This window comes from Dermochelys coriacea, chromosome 12 (genome assembly GCF_009764565.3).
Source record: "Dermochelys coriacea isolate rDerCor1 chromosome 12, rDerCor1.pri.v4, whole genome shotgun sequence".
Classification (NCBI taxonomy): domain Eukaryota; kingdom Metazoa; phylum Chordata; order Testudines; family Dermochelyidae; genus Dermochelys; species Dermochelys coriacea.
In genome coordinates this window covers 11,370,100-11,386,403 of record NC_050079.1, presented here as the reverse complement: position 1 = coordinate 11,386,403, position 16,304 = coordinate 11,370,100, and the positions used below count along the sequence as shown (strand labels likewise).

At 43.9% G+C, this 16,304-nt stretch overlaps 2 protein-coding genes across 3 annotated transcripts; both read right to left on the bottom strand.

The window, feature by feature from the left end:
- Positions 1-5,383: 5,383 nt before the first annotated feature.
- On the bottom strand, positions 5,384-8,614 carry LOC119841072 (ferritin heavy chain A-like). Its single transcript, XM_038368070.2, has 4 exons — positions 8,400-8,614; positions 7,504-7,650; positions 6,844-6,969; positions 5,384-5,611 (listed from the first exon to the last, which is right to left on the bottom strand). Exons 1-4 carry the CDS (start codon positions 8,499-8,501, stop codon positions 5,456-5,458), a joined length of 531 nt encoding a protein of 176 aa, XP_038223998.1. The 5' UTR covers positions 8,502-8,614; the 3' UTR covers positions 5,384-5,455.
- Positions 8,615-13,339: 4,725 nt separating this feature from the next.
- Positions 13,340-16,065, bottom strand: LOC119841154 (ferritin heavy chain A-like). 2 transcript variants are annotated; one of them, XM_038368327.2, is made up of 4 exons: positions 15,692-16,065; positions 15,164-15,310; positions 14,570-14,695; positions 13,340-13,625 (listed from the first exon to the last, which is right to left on the bottom strand). In XM_038368327.2, exons 1-4 carry the CDS (start codon positions 15,791-15,793, stop codon positions 13,470-13,472), a joined length of 531 nt encoding a protein of 176 aa, XP_038224255.1. In that variant the 5' UTR covers positions 15,794-16,065; the 3' UTR covers positions 13,340-13,469. The 2 variants fall into 2 exon arrangements, with proteins under 2 accessions (XP_038224255.1, XP_043350768.1); XM_043494833.1 differs by having other exon boundaries at positions 15,164-15,355; positions 15,692-15,896.
- Positions 16,066-16,304: the final 239 nt, after the last annotated feature.

Here is a 16,304-nt window from a genome sequence, read left to right as displayed (position 1 = left end):
TTCATTCTGCACTGTAACTTCCTCAGCTCCCCACTATTTGATTTCCTTTCTCAGGAAACATCCCTTCACCCAATAAGTCCAGGCCTAGTTTTCAGGAACAAACTCTACAGAACTCAGTTAAACAATACAATTCAGACTTCTATTTAAATAGGTTATAGACCGTGTAAAGTAAACAGGTGGATGGAAAAATTCAGCTGCCTATGCAACCCTCATTTTTCCCCCCAACTCTTACATATGCTTTGGAGTTATATGATTACATAAACCTTGTGTTTATGCCATCAGAGCCTCAGAATTTCCACATCCCTGGAGTTAATCATGGATTTCCCAGAATTCCATCATGTAAGGAATTCTCCCATATGGAGTTAATAGTACTGGTCTTTCTATTAAGAAACCTGGATGTACAAGTTACTGTAATACTATGTTTGTTAATGTATGGCTTTGATACAAGCTGTTAGCAGAGGAGTTTTTTAGTCAGTGTAGTTCTCTTCAACAGCCTAAAAATGTCCTTACAATAGTATTGTACAATACTTACAATAGCTATTGAAGATGAGCTGAGTTTGTTTTGTATCCTGAAAGATCTAACCCAACAACCTCAATGTCCTTACTAAAGAGAGCAAACCTGTATTCACTTACATGCTTACACCATTAAGAGCTACTAATCAGAGAGTACTAGCCCTAGCAAAACTTGTTATCTTCAACCAAACATCTTTACAAGAATTTTCTTTTTGTCACGTCTACAATGCATTGTACTCTCTATTTTAGAATACTAGAACAAATAAGGCCTTACCACTGACACGTAGATATAGCTCTAGGTTCACTATGTGATTAACAGCAGCCTCACACTCAGAGTGAAAGTTCTGCCCCCTCTTGGGATTCCATATCTCTGTCTAAAAAAATATAGGTATAAAATACTAACTTAGAACCTGTTCTAACACTACTGAATGAAGAACACATCCCCAGAATAAATGTAGATGCCTCTATTTAGCACAGCTGGTACTAATACCATCCCCAACAAGGTGGGAGTGTGACTGGGAGCTACTGCCACCCAATGGAAATATCCTTCTTCATCAATGCCACTCAGCATTGTGGGTGGAGCTATGACAGGATTTCCATTTTGGAAAAAAGGACTCTATTGTATAGTTAGCTTGTTACAATGACACAGCAGAGGAGAGAAGGACCTTATCAAACAGAATGCTCTCTGGTTTCTTGTGTTTTTTTAATGCATTATGCAGGTAATGATTACAAGTCACCTAATAAATGTGTCTGCCCACAGCGGTCTGCAATGAGATAACTAAAATGTAGCGCGTGGATACATGCATGGTGTTTTTTGTGATATTTCCTAGGCATCCATACAGTTCCTCTATATGGTTGTTAGTTCTCTGAAACTTTGCTTCCCTGTTGCAGTGAAAGCTCTGGAGGGTCTTCACTGTTAATTTAGCTCTCCCTACAGTAATGACCCTTACACACTCATGCCCTGGGGTCATGGATGGTCCACAACCTGATGACAAAAGGGACAGTCGGCTGCTAGCATGCCAGAAAACTATAGCAAAGATAAGTACTGGCAAGACTTCTTAAATTCTCTAGTAACTAGGATGATGGTGGAGGAGACAGTTAGCAAGTGGCTTTAATCTTACCCTACTACTTGCAGAAGAGGGACATCTGATATGGCTGTGATGTTAGATGTGACATTGGGGATGGACCATATGAGTATTTAAGGTAAGTAGGAGATAGGGGGGAAAGGTGTCATATTAATAGCCATGACAGAAACATTTATATATAGTTTTAATAGATACCACCCACCTGGGATAGCAGGATTTTACTGGCACTAGCACACAAAGACAGTGTGGGAGGAAGGGGCCTGGTATTTCCAAATCTGAAAGTTCAGATCCCCATAACTGAGCACAAGCAACAACATGCATTTAGTCCAGTCTGTGTCAATCGCTCGAGCAAAAACCTTTCGAGAATGTTTTCCTGGTTCCATCCATTTTTAATGTGTCTTGGTTTCTGTTGGTTTACTGATTCTGTACAGTATGAGGTTAGGCAGGCAAAGGATAGTAGACTAGCCAGGAGCTAGTGGGAATTATTTACATATATTGGCTGTATTTTTTTAAGCATTTCTGAAATAAGTATCTGCTTTCATGAAGAGAGTAACCTGAAGAATTAAAAATACAGAAAACTACAATATAATCGACAATAATTTAGCATAGCAGAGAACAATACAGTTTGATATTAGCATATACACTAGGCAAGGTTTGGCACTCTAGCACCTTGTTCTCTGTAAGGTACAAGAGCAGCAAACACATTGAACTTTACTAACCTAAGCAGTGCCAGGGAAAGCAATAGAAGTACTCCTGGTAGTAAAATTAAGCACATACATATGTGTTTGCAGATTGGGGCCTTCATCATAATTCACTGGGGGGGGGGGGGGGAATCTGTGCTTTGGACCTGAAAGTCTCCATCTTTAGTCTTAGCCCAAAAAGTGAGTTTCAATTTTCATGGAGGGAGAAGAGTGGGGAGTTCAAGGAAAATGTCCATTTTCTTTGTATTATGGGACATGGAATAAAAATTTAAAATTATACACAAAATGTTAAAAGAGACCCAACTTTCAGACTTGGGTGCCTAAATCTGTACTTTGGCCTCAATCTCGCAACAAGCTCTCCTGTCTCCACACACAACCTCACAGACTTCCATGGGTAAAAGGATTCACCAATGCAGGAGTGGGAACTTTAATACATAAGTCTCCTGATATTCCAGGGGGCTGGCCATCTACAACTCTCTTTGGCATCAAGTCAACATGAGCCATGTACAATTGAAAATTACACCCCCACGTTTAATAGATACTCATGGACCCAAGAAGAATTTTTCATTGTGCGCACACATCCTGTTGAAACAGTTTTAACAACCTTCTGTCACCATAGCCAGCACTGTGCTTGCTGTGGGTATACATTTAACCCACGAAGACAACACACACAACTGGGATTTGATTGAAGTTCTACTTTGAAGATTTCTTTTGAAGAGACAGAATATTAACTGAACAAAGTAAATGAAACCAGAACAGCCACAAAGTGTGATCTAAAGGTTAATAGCAATAAATCATATTATCAAGAGATCAAACACTTTAAGAAATGGAAGACAGCATTCTATAAAAGTCCGTAAGGGATGGGATAGAAATTCTATATATAAGCAAAGGGAGTATGAAAAGCTAGTATAGTTTTACAGCCCAGTGAAGTTTATTCCTTAAATTAACCCAATAGTGATTTTAAACGGAATGGGGATTTATGGATTATCTTCAGCTTCTTCAATCCATGTCCCTTCTTCACTCCACCCTATTCCCCTAGTACATGGGAACTACAAAAAATGGATTCACTTCTACCACTAAGAACTCTATTTCTACTTATTGCAATAATTGCACTACAGCACAGAGTGGGGAAACAAGGAAGTAGCAACAATGAACCAGGTTTGAGAGAATGAAACTACAGTAGGGATACTACATGCTCACCAAAAGCATGGTCCCAAGGACAATCCATGCAGCTATTGACTTCCCCAGTGTTATACTGAGCAAGAAGGCACTTCTTGCAACTATACCCTGTAGAACATTCTCACTGAAGAAAAAAAAAAACCACAACACTTGCTTTATTTCATGAAAGCAAATGACCCCACTCCCTAACCTACAGAAACCAGAGGGAATTGTTCTTTCAAAAAGGCTCCTGATCTCATCCTCTGTGCACAGCAGAAGATAGGCCTCGTGTGTTACTGTTAATTAACAAGCTTTTACTGTAAAAAAAAAAGTATGGTTCATTTAGATGAGTGGAAATATGTCTCATCCTACCCAGGAGTGCATTTAAGGATGATGGCCTAGTGTGGAAGGAAAGTGAGGGGATAGAGCCCAGGAGCAGGAGAGAGACAGACTGCCCCAGGGCAAGAATTGTAGTTCCTACTACCACAAACCTATGCTGCAGTTAGATGAGTCTCTCTCAGTGAAGATGAGCCCCAGCCAGTGCTGGACTTCAACAAGATAAGGCCCCATCCCGCTGTGGGTTCCAGAACAATTATCTGATGAGGCTCAGGACCTCCCTTTGCTGCTATGCCTGTCAGGTTTCCTTCTAGGGGTGTTAAAACTCCTTTGAAGGCAATGAGTCTCAGCCCACCCCTCCACTGGGACAGATTCTAAGACTACAAGGAACCATTGTGATCTACTGTGGTCTTCTGCAGAAAACAAGCCTAAGAACTTCCCCAAATTCCTGGTGCATCCTCTTTTCAAATCAAGACCCACTATCTTCTAGAAGTGGTCAGTGATGGAGAACCTACCACACCCCTTGTTAAGTTGTTCAAGGATTAGTTACAGTCACCATTAAAAGTATACACCTTGTTTACTGTTTGAATTTGTCTAGCTTCAACTTTCAGCCATTGCTGTGCCTTCTAGAGGTATTGTGCCAGCACCTACCCCTTCCTGCATTTGTCTTTTAGGGTAGGAGTGGACCTGAGTAACAGTCACAGCTAGAAGTGGCTTCACTTTGCAGCAGTTGACCCGTAGGTGAGATGGTCCTGCACCAGAACACACCCTTTTAATGCATAGTTAGGGCAGGGAACATAGGTTTCCACCGGCCTACCCTGGTCAGATAACTGGAGGCTGTTGGATTGTTCTGTCCAAAATCAGAAGGGGCAGGTGTCCCTTCTTGGTGTATATAGCCAGCTGTGCTATTCCAATGCAGCCCTGATACAGGGCCTCTAAAACACTGAGTGACCTGCCAAATTCTGGTTTTATATGGAGGGCACTAGCTAAAGTGTTACAAGACTCTGCAAGGAATGTGGTGTCTTCCCTCCATCATCCCCATTTGGGTTGGGTTTTTTCCCCGATTCAGGGTTTGTCCCTTAAAGAGTGTATGTTAAGTCATTTCCTGGAAGTAGTTTGCTTTGTACTAGTTCTCCTAGGGAAACTCTTCCTCTTCAACACCGCTCTCCCAAATGAGTGTTGCCATTTGTAATCTGAGCTCCATCATTCAAACCCACTTAGGAGCATTAAGTCTCCACCCCATTTTCTGCTGCCACTACCCATAGCCAGTCCCACTCTTGGGATTTACATTTCTATTGCTGGTTGATCCAATACATACTACATTCACAAGGATTCCTGCTGAGCTTCTGAAAGTTAGATTTTAGCCAGAATATATATTGTGTGTGTGTGTGTGTGTGTGTGTGTGTGTGTGTGTGTGTGTGTGTGTAGGAAGACTGCATGAATAAATGCCTCGTAAGGTCACATCTGTTGCTGTATAGAACATTGAATTTCTGTCCCTCATTGTTTTCACCTTATGCCCTTGCTTTGTTCCAATTCGGTTTAGAGCATCCTATATATGCCTAAACTGTGAATGCCACATTACAGCCAAAACAGCTTGTATTCCTCTTTATTTTGAGCTCAGGTAATACATATTCCTTCTAAACACAAGAACCTGTACTGCATTCAACTGCTCTCCCCCAGGGTGAGCTTGTCAAACAGGTACTCTCCCATGCCGTTCTGGGGCACTCCCAGGCGCTTCAGGTTAGTGAGATGGTCTCCCAGCTGCTTGATGGCCTTCACCTGCTCCTCCAGGTAGTCAGACTCCAGGAAGTCACAGAGCTAGGGGGGGAAAAAAAAAAATAGAAGTAAAGTGGAGGTGGATTGTTCCAACCCTATAAAAATGGAAATAGCACATTTGTCTCAAGTCAATATTGAGAGACTTCATAGTCCACTGGGGGCCTGGAAAGGAAGACAGCATGGAACCCCCATTGCCAACTTCAGCTTTGAGCAAGGTCACTAAAGTATGGGCAAAAGCAATCAGTTCCCACCATATTGGAGGGGGGAGAAGAATGTGAAATTAGCTTACTCAACAGCATCTGGCCTGCAATAGTCAAGCACCAAAAATGAGGGACCCACACCAGAGTTTTAACAAGCTTTATCTTACTATCAGTTAGCATGGAGGAATATTGTAAGCAAGACAAGAAATAGTTCTTCTGCTCTACTCCATGCTAATTAGGCCTCAACTGGTGTATTGTGTCCAATTCTGGCGTCCACATTTCCTGAAATGTGGCGAAGTTGGAGAAAGTCCAGAGAAGAGCAACATGCATCCGATGAAGTGAGCTGTAGCTCACGAAAGCTTATGCTCTAATAAATTTGTTAGACTAAGGTGCCACAAGTACTCCTTTTCTTTTTATAAATGATTAAGGTCTAGAAAAGTGTGGCCTCTGAGGGAAAATTAAACCCAGTTTTTTCAGTATGGAGAAGAGACCACCAAGAGGGAACGTAGCAGTTTTATGTACTTGAAAACAGCTGTTACAAAGAGGAGGGAGAAGAATTGTTCTTAGCCTCTGAGGCTAGGACAAGAAGCAATGGGCTTAAATTGCAGCAAGGGAGGTTTAGGTTGAACATTAGGAAAAACTTCCTAAGGGTCAGGGTGGTTAAGCACTAGAATAAATGGCCCTAGGGAGGTTGTGGAATTGCCATCATTGGAGATTTTTAAGACAGGTTTGTCCAACCTGATCAAGGATAGTCTAGATACTTAGGGACTGGATGAGATGACCTCTCAAGCTACCTTCCAGCTCTATGATTAGGAAAGACATTCCCATCAGTACTGCAAGGCAGGAAGGATACTGTAAAGTCACCTCATGCACATGGCATGAGGCTGCACAAGCCTTTCCCACCCAAACATCCAGGTAAGGTAAGAGGGAGAGAGAAGAGCTGGTAGTTCAAATCTGTCCGAGCCACACCTGGATTTCCTTGTGCTTTGAATGACACCAACCAGGGAGCAGATGCCCACTGTACAGAGAGTCTGCTCCGATGGTCTCTTAATTTACAATTAACCTAGTACTCACATGGGGGTCACTCTTCTCAGTAGCCAGCTTGTGCAGGTCCAGTAGTGCCTGGTTCACAGTCTTCTCCAGCTGCAGGGCACACTGAAGGGCCTCCAGGCTGTTTCCCCACTCATCCTGCTCTGGTTTCTGTCAAGGCAACCAGCCATAGAAGACAAAATATCCCACTGGTCTCATTTCTGACACACAGATAGCAGGCTCCTTTTACAATACACTGCACCATTTCTGAAGAAGAAACTCAAGCTATGTTGTCCTTTTTAATTTTATGAGCTACTCCATTACTTAGCAGGTCATGTAGGGGGAAGGTAAGCCAAACTCAGGGCCAATTAAGTACACTGTAGAATGTTCTACCAGAGCTGCTTACTCTTGATCCACCACCTCCCCAACTATACTGCTTAGTACAGTGACATTCCCTACCTCTGTCTTCATCAGAGTGTGCACTGCAAGATGTTTTACTGCAGGAGATTGGGAGCCTCAAGAGGCCTTAGAATGCTGCTCCACTCAGATGTTTTTGAAGAAACAATTGCACAAATAAAGGTTAGTAGCCTTGTAAAGGAGCAAATTGACGACAAATCCATTTGCCATTAGTAGCATGTAGAATAGCCCCTGCCTCTAGAGTTTATATCAGCTACTTTCTGGGTAGTCACTGAAATATTTATTCACCTTGATATCCTGCAAGGTAACTCGTCCCCCTCGCTTGTTCTGGTAGGTCAGGAACTTCTCTGCATGCTCCCTCTCCTCATAGGACTGCTCCTTCAGGAACTTTGCTATGTGCCTGAGGGCTACATCATCACGGTCAAAGTAGTAGGACTAGGGAGAAAGTCATGTAGAGGATATTTTCCATGCAGTATCTCAACTCCTTGTGAGTAGTTATAAAGGGGAGGAATCTTGTCTGCATCCCTATATCACCGCCCTGTACCCCAGAAACAGTTACAGGATTCCAAATCAGTCTGTAATAGCAATTAATCTCCCCCACAATCTATAGGAAGATATTAGGCCTTTGAATTTTAACACTTACTCTACATGAAAGATGGGTGTAACACTTGCATGATACACTTGTCATACAGCACTTCACTCTGAGTGAAGAATTCTGCAACATGCTCAAGTGACAACAAAAGTGTCTATTTGTTATTGAGATGGTTTATAGCATCAATGGAGTTGTCCCATTCCCACCTCCTCTTTCATTTTGCCACTACTTCCACCAAGGTGTCTTTACCATTGATTTCAATATTCTGGAGTTATCCAAAAATTGATGGAGAAAAAGGAAGTAGCTGCCCAGAATTCTAGAACAGGGACAATTAGAGTCCTCACCACTCATGAAACATGAAGGCAGCTTGCAGTAAGATAAATACCTTGCTATGTTTTGCTCCCTTGGCAGTCAGAAGTTAGTAACATTGACATTTCAATTGCCATTAAGTCTGAAGGAATCACATTGAGAAATATACCCTCTTTTCAAACCACCAGCTCATTAGGAAATACACTCCTCCAATAAATTATGACTACAAAATTAGAGCCCTATTTAAGACAATTTTATATGATTTTAAGACAAAGCTACTCACCATAGATAGGTAGACATAGCTGGCATACAGCTCCATATTCACCATGTGATTCACAGCAGCCTCACAGTCAGCATGGAAGTTCTGACACACCTGGGACTCCATTTTCCTACCTCTAAGGTGTAGGATACTAACTGACAACTGAAAGATACTCTACACAACCCTCTATTGAAGCAAGAGCTCAACCACACAAGGGTATAAAAGCCTGTCTCAGAGCACCTGGTATTAATACTGTTCTGAGAAAGACAAAAGTATGACTGACAAGCTGCTGCCATCCAATGGGAATTTCCTTTCTCACCAAGGAACCAATCAGCATTGTGGGTGGGACTATTACTGAATTTCTACAGGTGAAAGAGGTTATTAGCCATAAGACACACCTCAACAGTTGTTATGAAACCCTTGAAAAGCAGGGAGCAATAGATACACTCCAAGAACAGCCCAATTGACCCGTTTATTTATTGAGGAAAAATGTGGCTCACTAAGCATCACTTTTATAGGACTCAACAATGCCCATTTTGCCCTAAATGGGAAGATGGTACAGAATGGAGAATTTGAGAGACTATTACCTGAGATCCACCTAGCTTAACGTTGTATGCAATATTTTCTTAAGTATATCAGGGCCTATATAGAAGCTCCTTGAGCTCAGGAAATACAGGTTGCTATTGCTTGTTATATCAAGAGCTCTGGAATTCCCGCCATGGCATCATGATCTGTCCACATATCCCAAGGTCATGGCATAGTGGCATAAATACTGCTGCAAGGACAGAAAAGGAGCATCTGAGCAAAAGGAAAAAAAGATTTGCAGAGACCAGGGGAATACAAGAGGGAATCACAAGATACAGACACAAGAAGCATGTCCTGGAAAATGATAACATCATGAAGGCAGGATGAGACCAATATGTAGAGAGGGATGTGGTTTCGGGCATTTGGCTCATGACAGCACAGCCTGTAGGGTTCCTTACAGGTCCATGTTGGCACTAACAGTCCAATAGCAGGACCCACTGCCCAGATGTACATCTTGAGGTAGGACTGACCTAGCTTCAAGCAATCTCATCTCCTTTTGAGTGATATATGCATGAACATTTTGGAAATACTCAAATGGCACAACAGAACTGGCCGTCTATTTGCTTTACTATACAGAGTTTCAAATTTCTTTACCATAACTAAAGTAAAGCAACATTATAGTTAACATCCTGCAGTCCACATTCAGCATAATCATGTGTTTTTCTGCATAGCAACAAGTCAACTTTTTGTCCATTTATCACAAAGGCAGCATTAGGATGGCTTTACATCCTACTGCATTTGGCCTTTAGGTGAAAGGCGGCACACACACACACCAACTGCTTGGAGAAAATAAGTTTATATTGTGACAAGCAGATTTAAATCTTTACCATTGTTTGGTTTGGGTTTTTTTTATATCTATACACACACACACACCCCAATTAAGAGAAGAGAGAACAAACACTTTGCATTAACCACCTGGGTTGAGTTTTTCAGTGCAGTACTGCTTACAGGGCAGCAGGCTGTATACATATCACTATATCCTATTTCACCATGAGGTGTTTTTGAGTCTCAGCGTGGTGGAAACTCTGCTTGGCTGGAAGCAGTTCTACAGTTTGCCCAAGCTGTACAGTATTGTTAGCATCTTTGAATGGGTTGGTAATAAGGAAGTCCCCTTTCCCTGAGGGTGGATTAAACTCTTTCAGAAGTGGATAGAAATGAAAAGCTAGAAGATGTGTCTTGTCTTTAATTTGGCTTGAGAAGATGTCTCGAACACAAGGATGGATCCCTTGTCAGATATGGGCAAGTGGAACCTAGCATGGGTGCTAAGCAGAGTGCTGTTGTCTAGCAAGCCAAGGAACAATGGGAGAAGCCTGTGTACTGCAGAGCCTGCTCACATGATATTTACACTAAAACTTCTAATTCATGTTTTGGCCATCACCTAGAGCGAGTGCCACAAAAATGAGACAGTTTCGTGAAGCAGGGACAGCGAGATGTTGTATGTTTTAAAAAGCAAGTGTTGTGTTGCAAGAGGTAAGGAAAGATAGCTCAAAAATAGGTTTCACTCACCAATTCTAAAGGTGGGCTTTTGTCATTCCCACAGCAGATGCAATTATTGTTACAGGTGAGTTGGGAGTTCCTCTAACAGCCCATGAAGGGATCTTTTTTAACAGTAATGGTAAGCAGCTCAGTGTTTTGGTTATCCAGCACACTTTGATCACTGCAAAGAGGTCTGATTTTGAGAAAGCGTGAGCACCTACCTTTTGAAAGTCAGGCCTTTTTAAGGTCTCAAACTTAGCAGAAAACAGACACATTACTTGCCAATGTTTAGCCCTATAATCTGAGGAAATGGACATCAGTAATGTAAAATGCTTTAGTCAGCTCAATTTCACATTCATTGTCTGATTAAGCAGTTATTAGACTACTGAGAGGACCAAGTGATGAGTAAGGTTAACTGATTAAGGGCAGAGTAGAGCCTTATTATTATGTAGTCCAATATCCTGTCTGCTACTGACAGGCCATTTCTCAAATGCAGCCACCAGGGAATTTTTCTGCAGCCACAACAGCCCCCCAGATGGAGATGGGGGTGGGCAAAGAAGCAGCCCCTCCCTGCAGCACCTAGCTGTTGCTCCTGGCTGCCTTGGTGTTTGTTGGACCTGCCTGCAGGGGGTCAGCTGCCTGCATCACACAGCCTTGGGGGAGGCTCTGGGCAGCACCTCTGCAGATACACAGGGCCAGGGTGTGTGTTTAGTGGTTTTGGGCCATGACAGCCGGAGTCAGGTTTAGAAAAATATTCAGAGCAGCCACTAGTGAGGGTTAGTGGCCATACTCTGAGGCCACCAAAAAAATTGTTCTGAGAACCCCTGCACTAGAAAACCTCACTTCATAAGGTTAACCAGAGACTGATACATTTGCTACCCACTGGTTAGTGAGAGTTTTGCATTAAGTTTGACAGATATTTCTGTGCTGTAGGAACTATTGCAGCATATTACCTGCTAGTTTAAAGCAGCTTTGTGGTCCTTACCCAGGGGTCTGGTTTTAGAGATTATCTGTATGTCCTAAAGATAGCAGGGGCCTCATAGCTTCCCTCTCAGTCTAGTACAAGGTCACACACAGAGAGAAGATTTTGCAGACAAATTGCAGCAGTTGTGCCAGTGAAACTATTTCCCTCATCTACCAGTCTTCCCCCAGCTGATTTTTTTGAACCTATTTATCTCCTACTGAGGACCTTTCTTCCCTTCAGCTACTGAGCTTGATCCCCCAGAGCACCAAAATAGAAGACAGCATAGCTACAGTAGAGCAAGAAAAAAATTTTAAAAAAACCCCATGTTTTATTCTCAGACAATAAAAGTCAAGCAACAGATTTCAGCTCTGCTATGGGTGCTAGTCTTCAGGAACAGCATGCAGCTGCTCCCATCCAGGCTGGGCTTGTCGAACAGGGACTCTGCTGTACCATTCTGGAGCACTCCCAGGTTGGTGAGATGGGCTCCCAGCTGCTTGGTAGTCTTCACTTGCTCCTCCATTAGTGGGACTCCAGGAGTCACAGCTGCAGTAAGAGGAGAAACCCCATCCAGCCCTTTTGCACTTCACAGTCATGATTAGACAAGGTCAATATTTTGTCACCTTGTTACGACAGAAGATAAAATGCAGAGGTTGGTCCTGCCTCAGAGTCTGGCTGCAGTAGCTAGTTTGAGGATTAATAAAAAACCCCACTGGAAGCGATGAACAGCTGATATCCTACTGCTCAGGCACCCTTGACCCAAGTCCATGCAAAAATGGAGACAACTGGTACAGCAGTTGCTTTGTAAGTAGGTTGCCACATCTTGTAGGGATCTGGGCTCCTAGATGGAGAATAGAACCTGGGCCACTGTGGTGGGGGTCGGGGGAGAGAAAGGAGAACCATGTAATGGGTGAAAACTGCAGCCCATGTATAACTGGGGCCAGAAAAAACACTAGAACCTCAGCTCTAGAAATAGGACAGCAGGGGGTGGGAAGGAAGCTCAGATCCTCCACACTGCAAACCTCTACGTTAGTAGCAGATTCAGAATGGACCAAGTTGCCCCAGAAAGCAGCTTGTCTTCCTTTTGTTTCCTCCTCCCTTCCCCCAATATCAGTCACACACACACACCCACCCACCCACCCTGCTGGGAAGTCAGAGGTTTCATCACACAAAGCTAGAGGCTCACAAGACTCCTCCCCATTGGGATGGATTAAAGAGAACTAGGAGTTCCCTTACACAGCACAGACAGCAGTAGGGAACTTTAACTGCATAACCTTGCTTCTAGCTGCAAACACATCCAAGGCAGTGGTTCTCAAACTTACATCTCCCCCCCCCCCCCGCAAGCCATACCTTATGGCCACCCAGCTCTGAAGGTGGTGCTGAACCAGCACGGAGTAAGGGAGGCAATCTCTCTTTTCACAGCAGGCTTAACACCCCATTGCCAGCCTTACTTCTGCACTAGTTCTGCCACCCTGAGCCTTGCCACCTCCTGGTGAGGGATTGGGGTGGAAGAGCCCTAGTCCAGGTGGCAAGGCTCTGGCTGTCCCCTTTATCCCAACTTCCCAGGTGTGTGCAGCCCTTCTGCATGAGCCCCAGCCATCCAGAGCTCTTAGAATCATTGAGCTAAGGGGAACTTGTGCTGTGATTTCACACCACCACCACTCCACCTCCACCCCCAACCCAGGCTAAAGTCACTTCATGGCAGACAGTTCCCTGCACCATTGAGATCCTGCCCCATCATAGCCCTTCTACCACCAGTTCTTTAGTCTCAAAACTGACCACACACCACTGTTGAGGAACATGCTTCAGTCATTTCCCCCCCGTCTCACCTCATAAGAGGCCTGCTCTTCTTAGTGAGTCACCACACATTAGCATTCATCCACTACAGCATGTGTGGAGAAACCAGCCTGCATCCTCAGTTTGCGCAATATCACGAGCCAGGTTACACCAGAAAGCAGAGATTTTATTTTTGGTATTTAGGTAAGACAAAGCATCTATTTTCTGATCTATATCAAGAGTAATGCAGCTATGACATCATGATCTACACTATAGGTCAGGTCCCTAGTAGGAGTTCAGCTGCTCTCCCCCAGGGTGTGCTTGTCAAACAGGTACTCTCCCATGCCATTCTGAGGTGCTCCCAGGCGCTTCAGGTTGGTGAGGTGGTCTCCCAGCTGCTTGATGGCCTTCACCTGCTCCTCCAGGTAGTCAGACTCCAAGAAGTCACATAACTGCAAAAGGAAAGAGGGACTCATTCCTGCTCCTATAGGCACAGCTGCCAAACTTAGTAGCTACAATCAGTCTTCTAGCGACCAAAATAGGCAGGCCTGAGAACCATGTGTTTAACTCAAGACTTCACCCACTGGTTAACTGGCCCTCATTTCATGAGTTTCTATTTCACCAATTTGACTTGAGGACACTCAGTGGCTCAGTCACTGAGCAAGCAGACTTCTACATCAGAAGAAAACATTAGGGCCAGCTTTTGCAGCAGCTCCAACTCTACAAGACTCAAAAGGTGCACACCAAGTCCAGCATAAGGGTAAAAATATTCCATGGGTCAGGGATGTATACCTGACGGGTCAGGATGAGCATTTGTGCAAGTGCAAGTTCCTTCTTGCCCACCCCTGCACACTTATCCATGGCCAGGTCTGAAACCCCCTTCCCCGACAGCAATCCAACTAAAAGCAAAGCTTTTACAGGGGCAGCTTTGTCCACTGATACACCCTGGTCAGTGGCCACACACCACATAGCAGCCTGTTCTGGTGCTAACAGCAAGTAACACAGGGACTGCTCCCAGGGAAGAGGAGGCCAACCAGACAGCAGCAGAAAGTTAGCAGCAAAATAATCTCTTGCATTTCCTTTCTCATCCTTACCCACTCCTGACCTCCCACCCAGTTCTCTGCATTAGGTTTTTTCAGTCTGCAATGGGGGGGGAAGAAGGGATAGCTCAGTGGTTTGATCCGTGGCCTGCTAAATCTAGGGTTGCAAGTTCAATCCTTGAGGGGGCCATTTAGGGGCAAAAATTAGGGACTGATCCTGCTTTGAGCAGGGGGTGACTACATGGCCTCCTGAGGCCCCTTCCAACCCCGATATTCTATGATCCATCTTCTAAAATGCTGGTCCAGACAAACCTTCTCTTCTGACACTATCAATCCACATAAAACAATTAACGCACATGGGGGTCATTCTTCTCCATAGCCAGTTTGTGCAGGTCTAGTAACGCCTGGTTCAGAGTCTTCTCCAGCTGCAGGGCACACTGCAGGGCCTCCAGGCTATTCCCCCACTCATCCCGCTCTGGCTTCTGTAAAGGAGGTGGTCACCAAAGAGAACCAGACACATCACTCCTCTGTTACCAAAAATTGTAATTTTGCATCCAAAATAGCTTTACACCCCCACCAAAAACCAGCACTATTCATTCTTATATTTAGGGTTCTATAATCATCAACTAAAGTCATTGCTTGTGAGAGCAATGGAGGGAGAACAGATGGCCTGGTCACAACTAAGCAAATCTAGTCTGTGCTTTTAGCACAAATCAGAGACTCACCTATGCTTTCAGATACCCTTTACTAGAGGGCCAAAGGCTGATGCTTTTGAGACATGCAGGTCTATTTTACCACAGGAATAACTCCATTTGGGATAATCAGAGATCTCCCAAGGAAGGCCCATCACTTTCCCCTTAGAAAAAGAAAGTTTAGCTCTACCCCCACATATGGCAATTAACCTCAGTCTAGAGCCCACCCTCCCAAGGACACGTTTATTTGTTACTTACCTTGATGTCCCACAGCACAATGCGGCCCCCTCGCTTGTTCTGGTATTTCAGGAACTTCTCTGCATGCTCCCGCTCCTCATGGGACTGCTCCTTCAGGAACTGGGCCATGTGCCTCAGGGCCACATCATCACGATCAAAGTAGTACGACTGGGGAAGAGTCCAGGAGATCAGTAACGGTACTACAGCCTCAAGCTGACAACAGTATATAAACATGTCTGCTCATATTAACAAGTTTTCCCACCCTCCCACAAAGAAGCCTCAGAAATGGCTTGTAAGAGTCAGACTTGGAGGCTTCTCCACTAACCAGTCATAAAACCACAAATATCAGAAAGTCTTATCCCCTCACTACTCTCCTGTATTGTCCACTGGTACAGGATAAAAGGTACAGCATACAGCTAGTGTGCTTTTTTTTAAAAAAAAAAAAAAAGCAAAAAAAAACCATACAGTAGCAGACAAGCTAGCTCTCATATGAACTAAAACAAATTGATTTGAAAAAGCCTAACAGCACAGCTCTTGTACTACACTCACCATAGACAAGTAAACATAGCCAGCATACAGCTCCAGGTTTACCAAGCTGTTGATAGCAGCTTCACATTCAGCATGGAAGTTCTGGCGCACCTGGGACTCCATTCTCCTATCTGGAATATTTAGCTGGAAAGGATCTCAAGAAATTTCTAGGGATACTAAACACTACTAACTAAGAACAGAGCCCAGTAAAATACCAGAAATGTTCTTCTTCACAGATGGTATTAATGCTGTCCAGAGCAGGGAGTGGGTGTGATTAACAGCTGCTGCTGTCCAATAGAAATGTCCTTCTTCCCTACAGCACCAGTCATCTTTGAGGGCTGGATCCTAACACAGTATCCACAGGTGAGGGTATGACTCACCCTTGTTGCCACATTACCCCGGAGCAATGGGGGAGATTGACAGTTTGTTATTAGATGAAAATTAGGAGTATTCACCAAATTAATCCAGTTTCCTACAAAGCCTTTGGATACAGAGAAGGTGGCAAATGGAAGGCTTTATCGCTTACTGCTTCCCAAGGTGTCCCTAGGTCAGTGTTTCTCTAACATATTACACCCAGGGAACCCTGGTCATTTTCTTCCAGTATTCAGAAGGCTCTCAGACAACTGATGAAAAT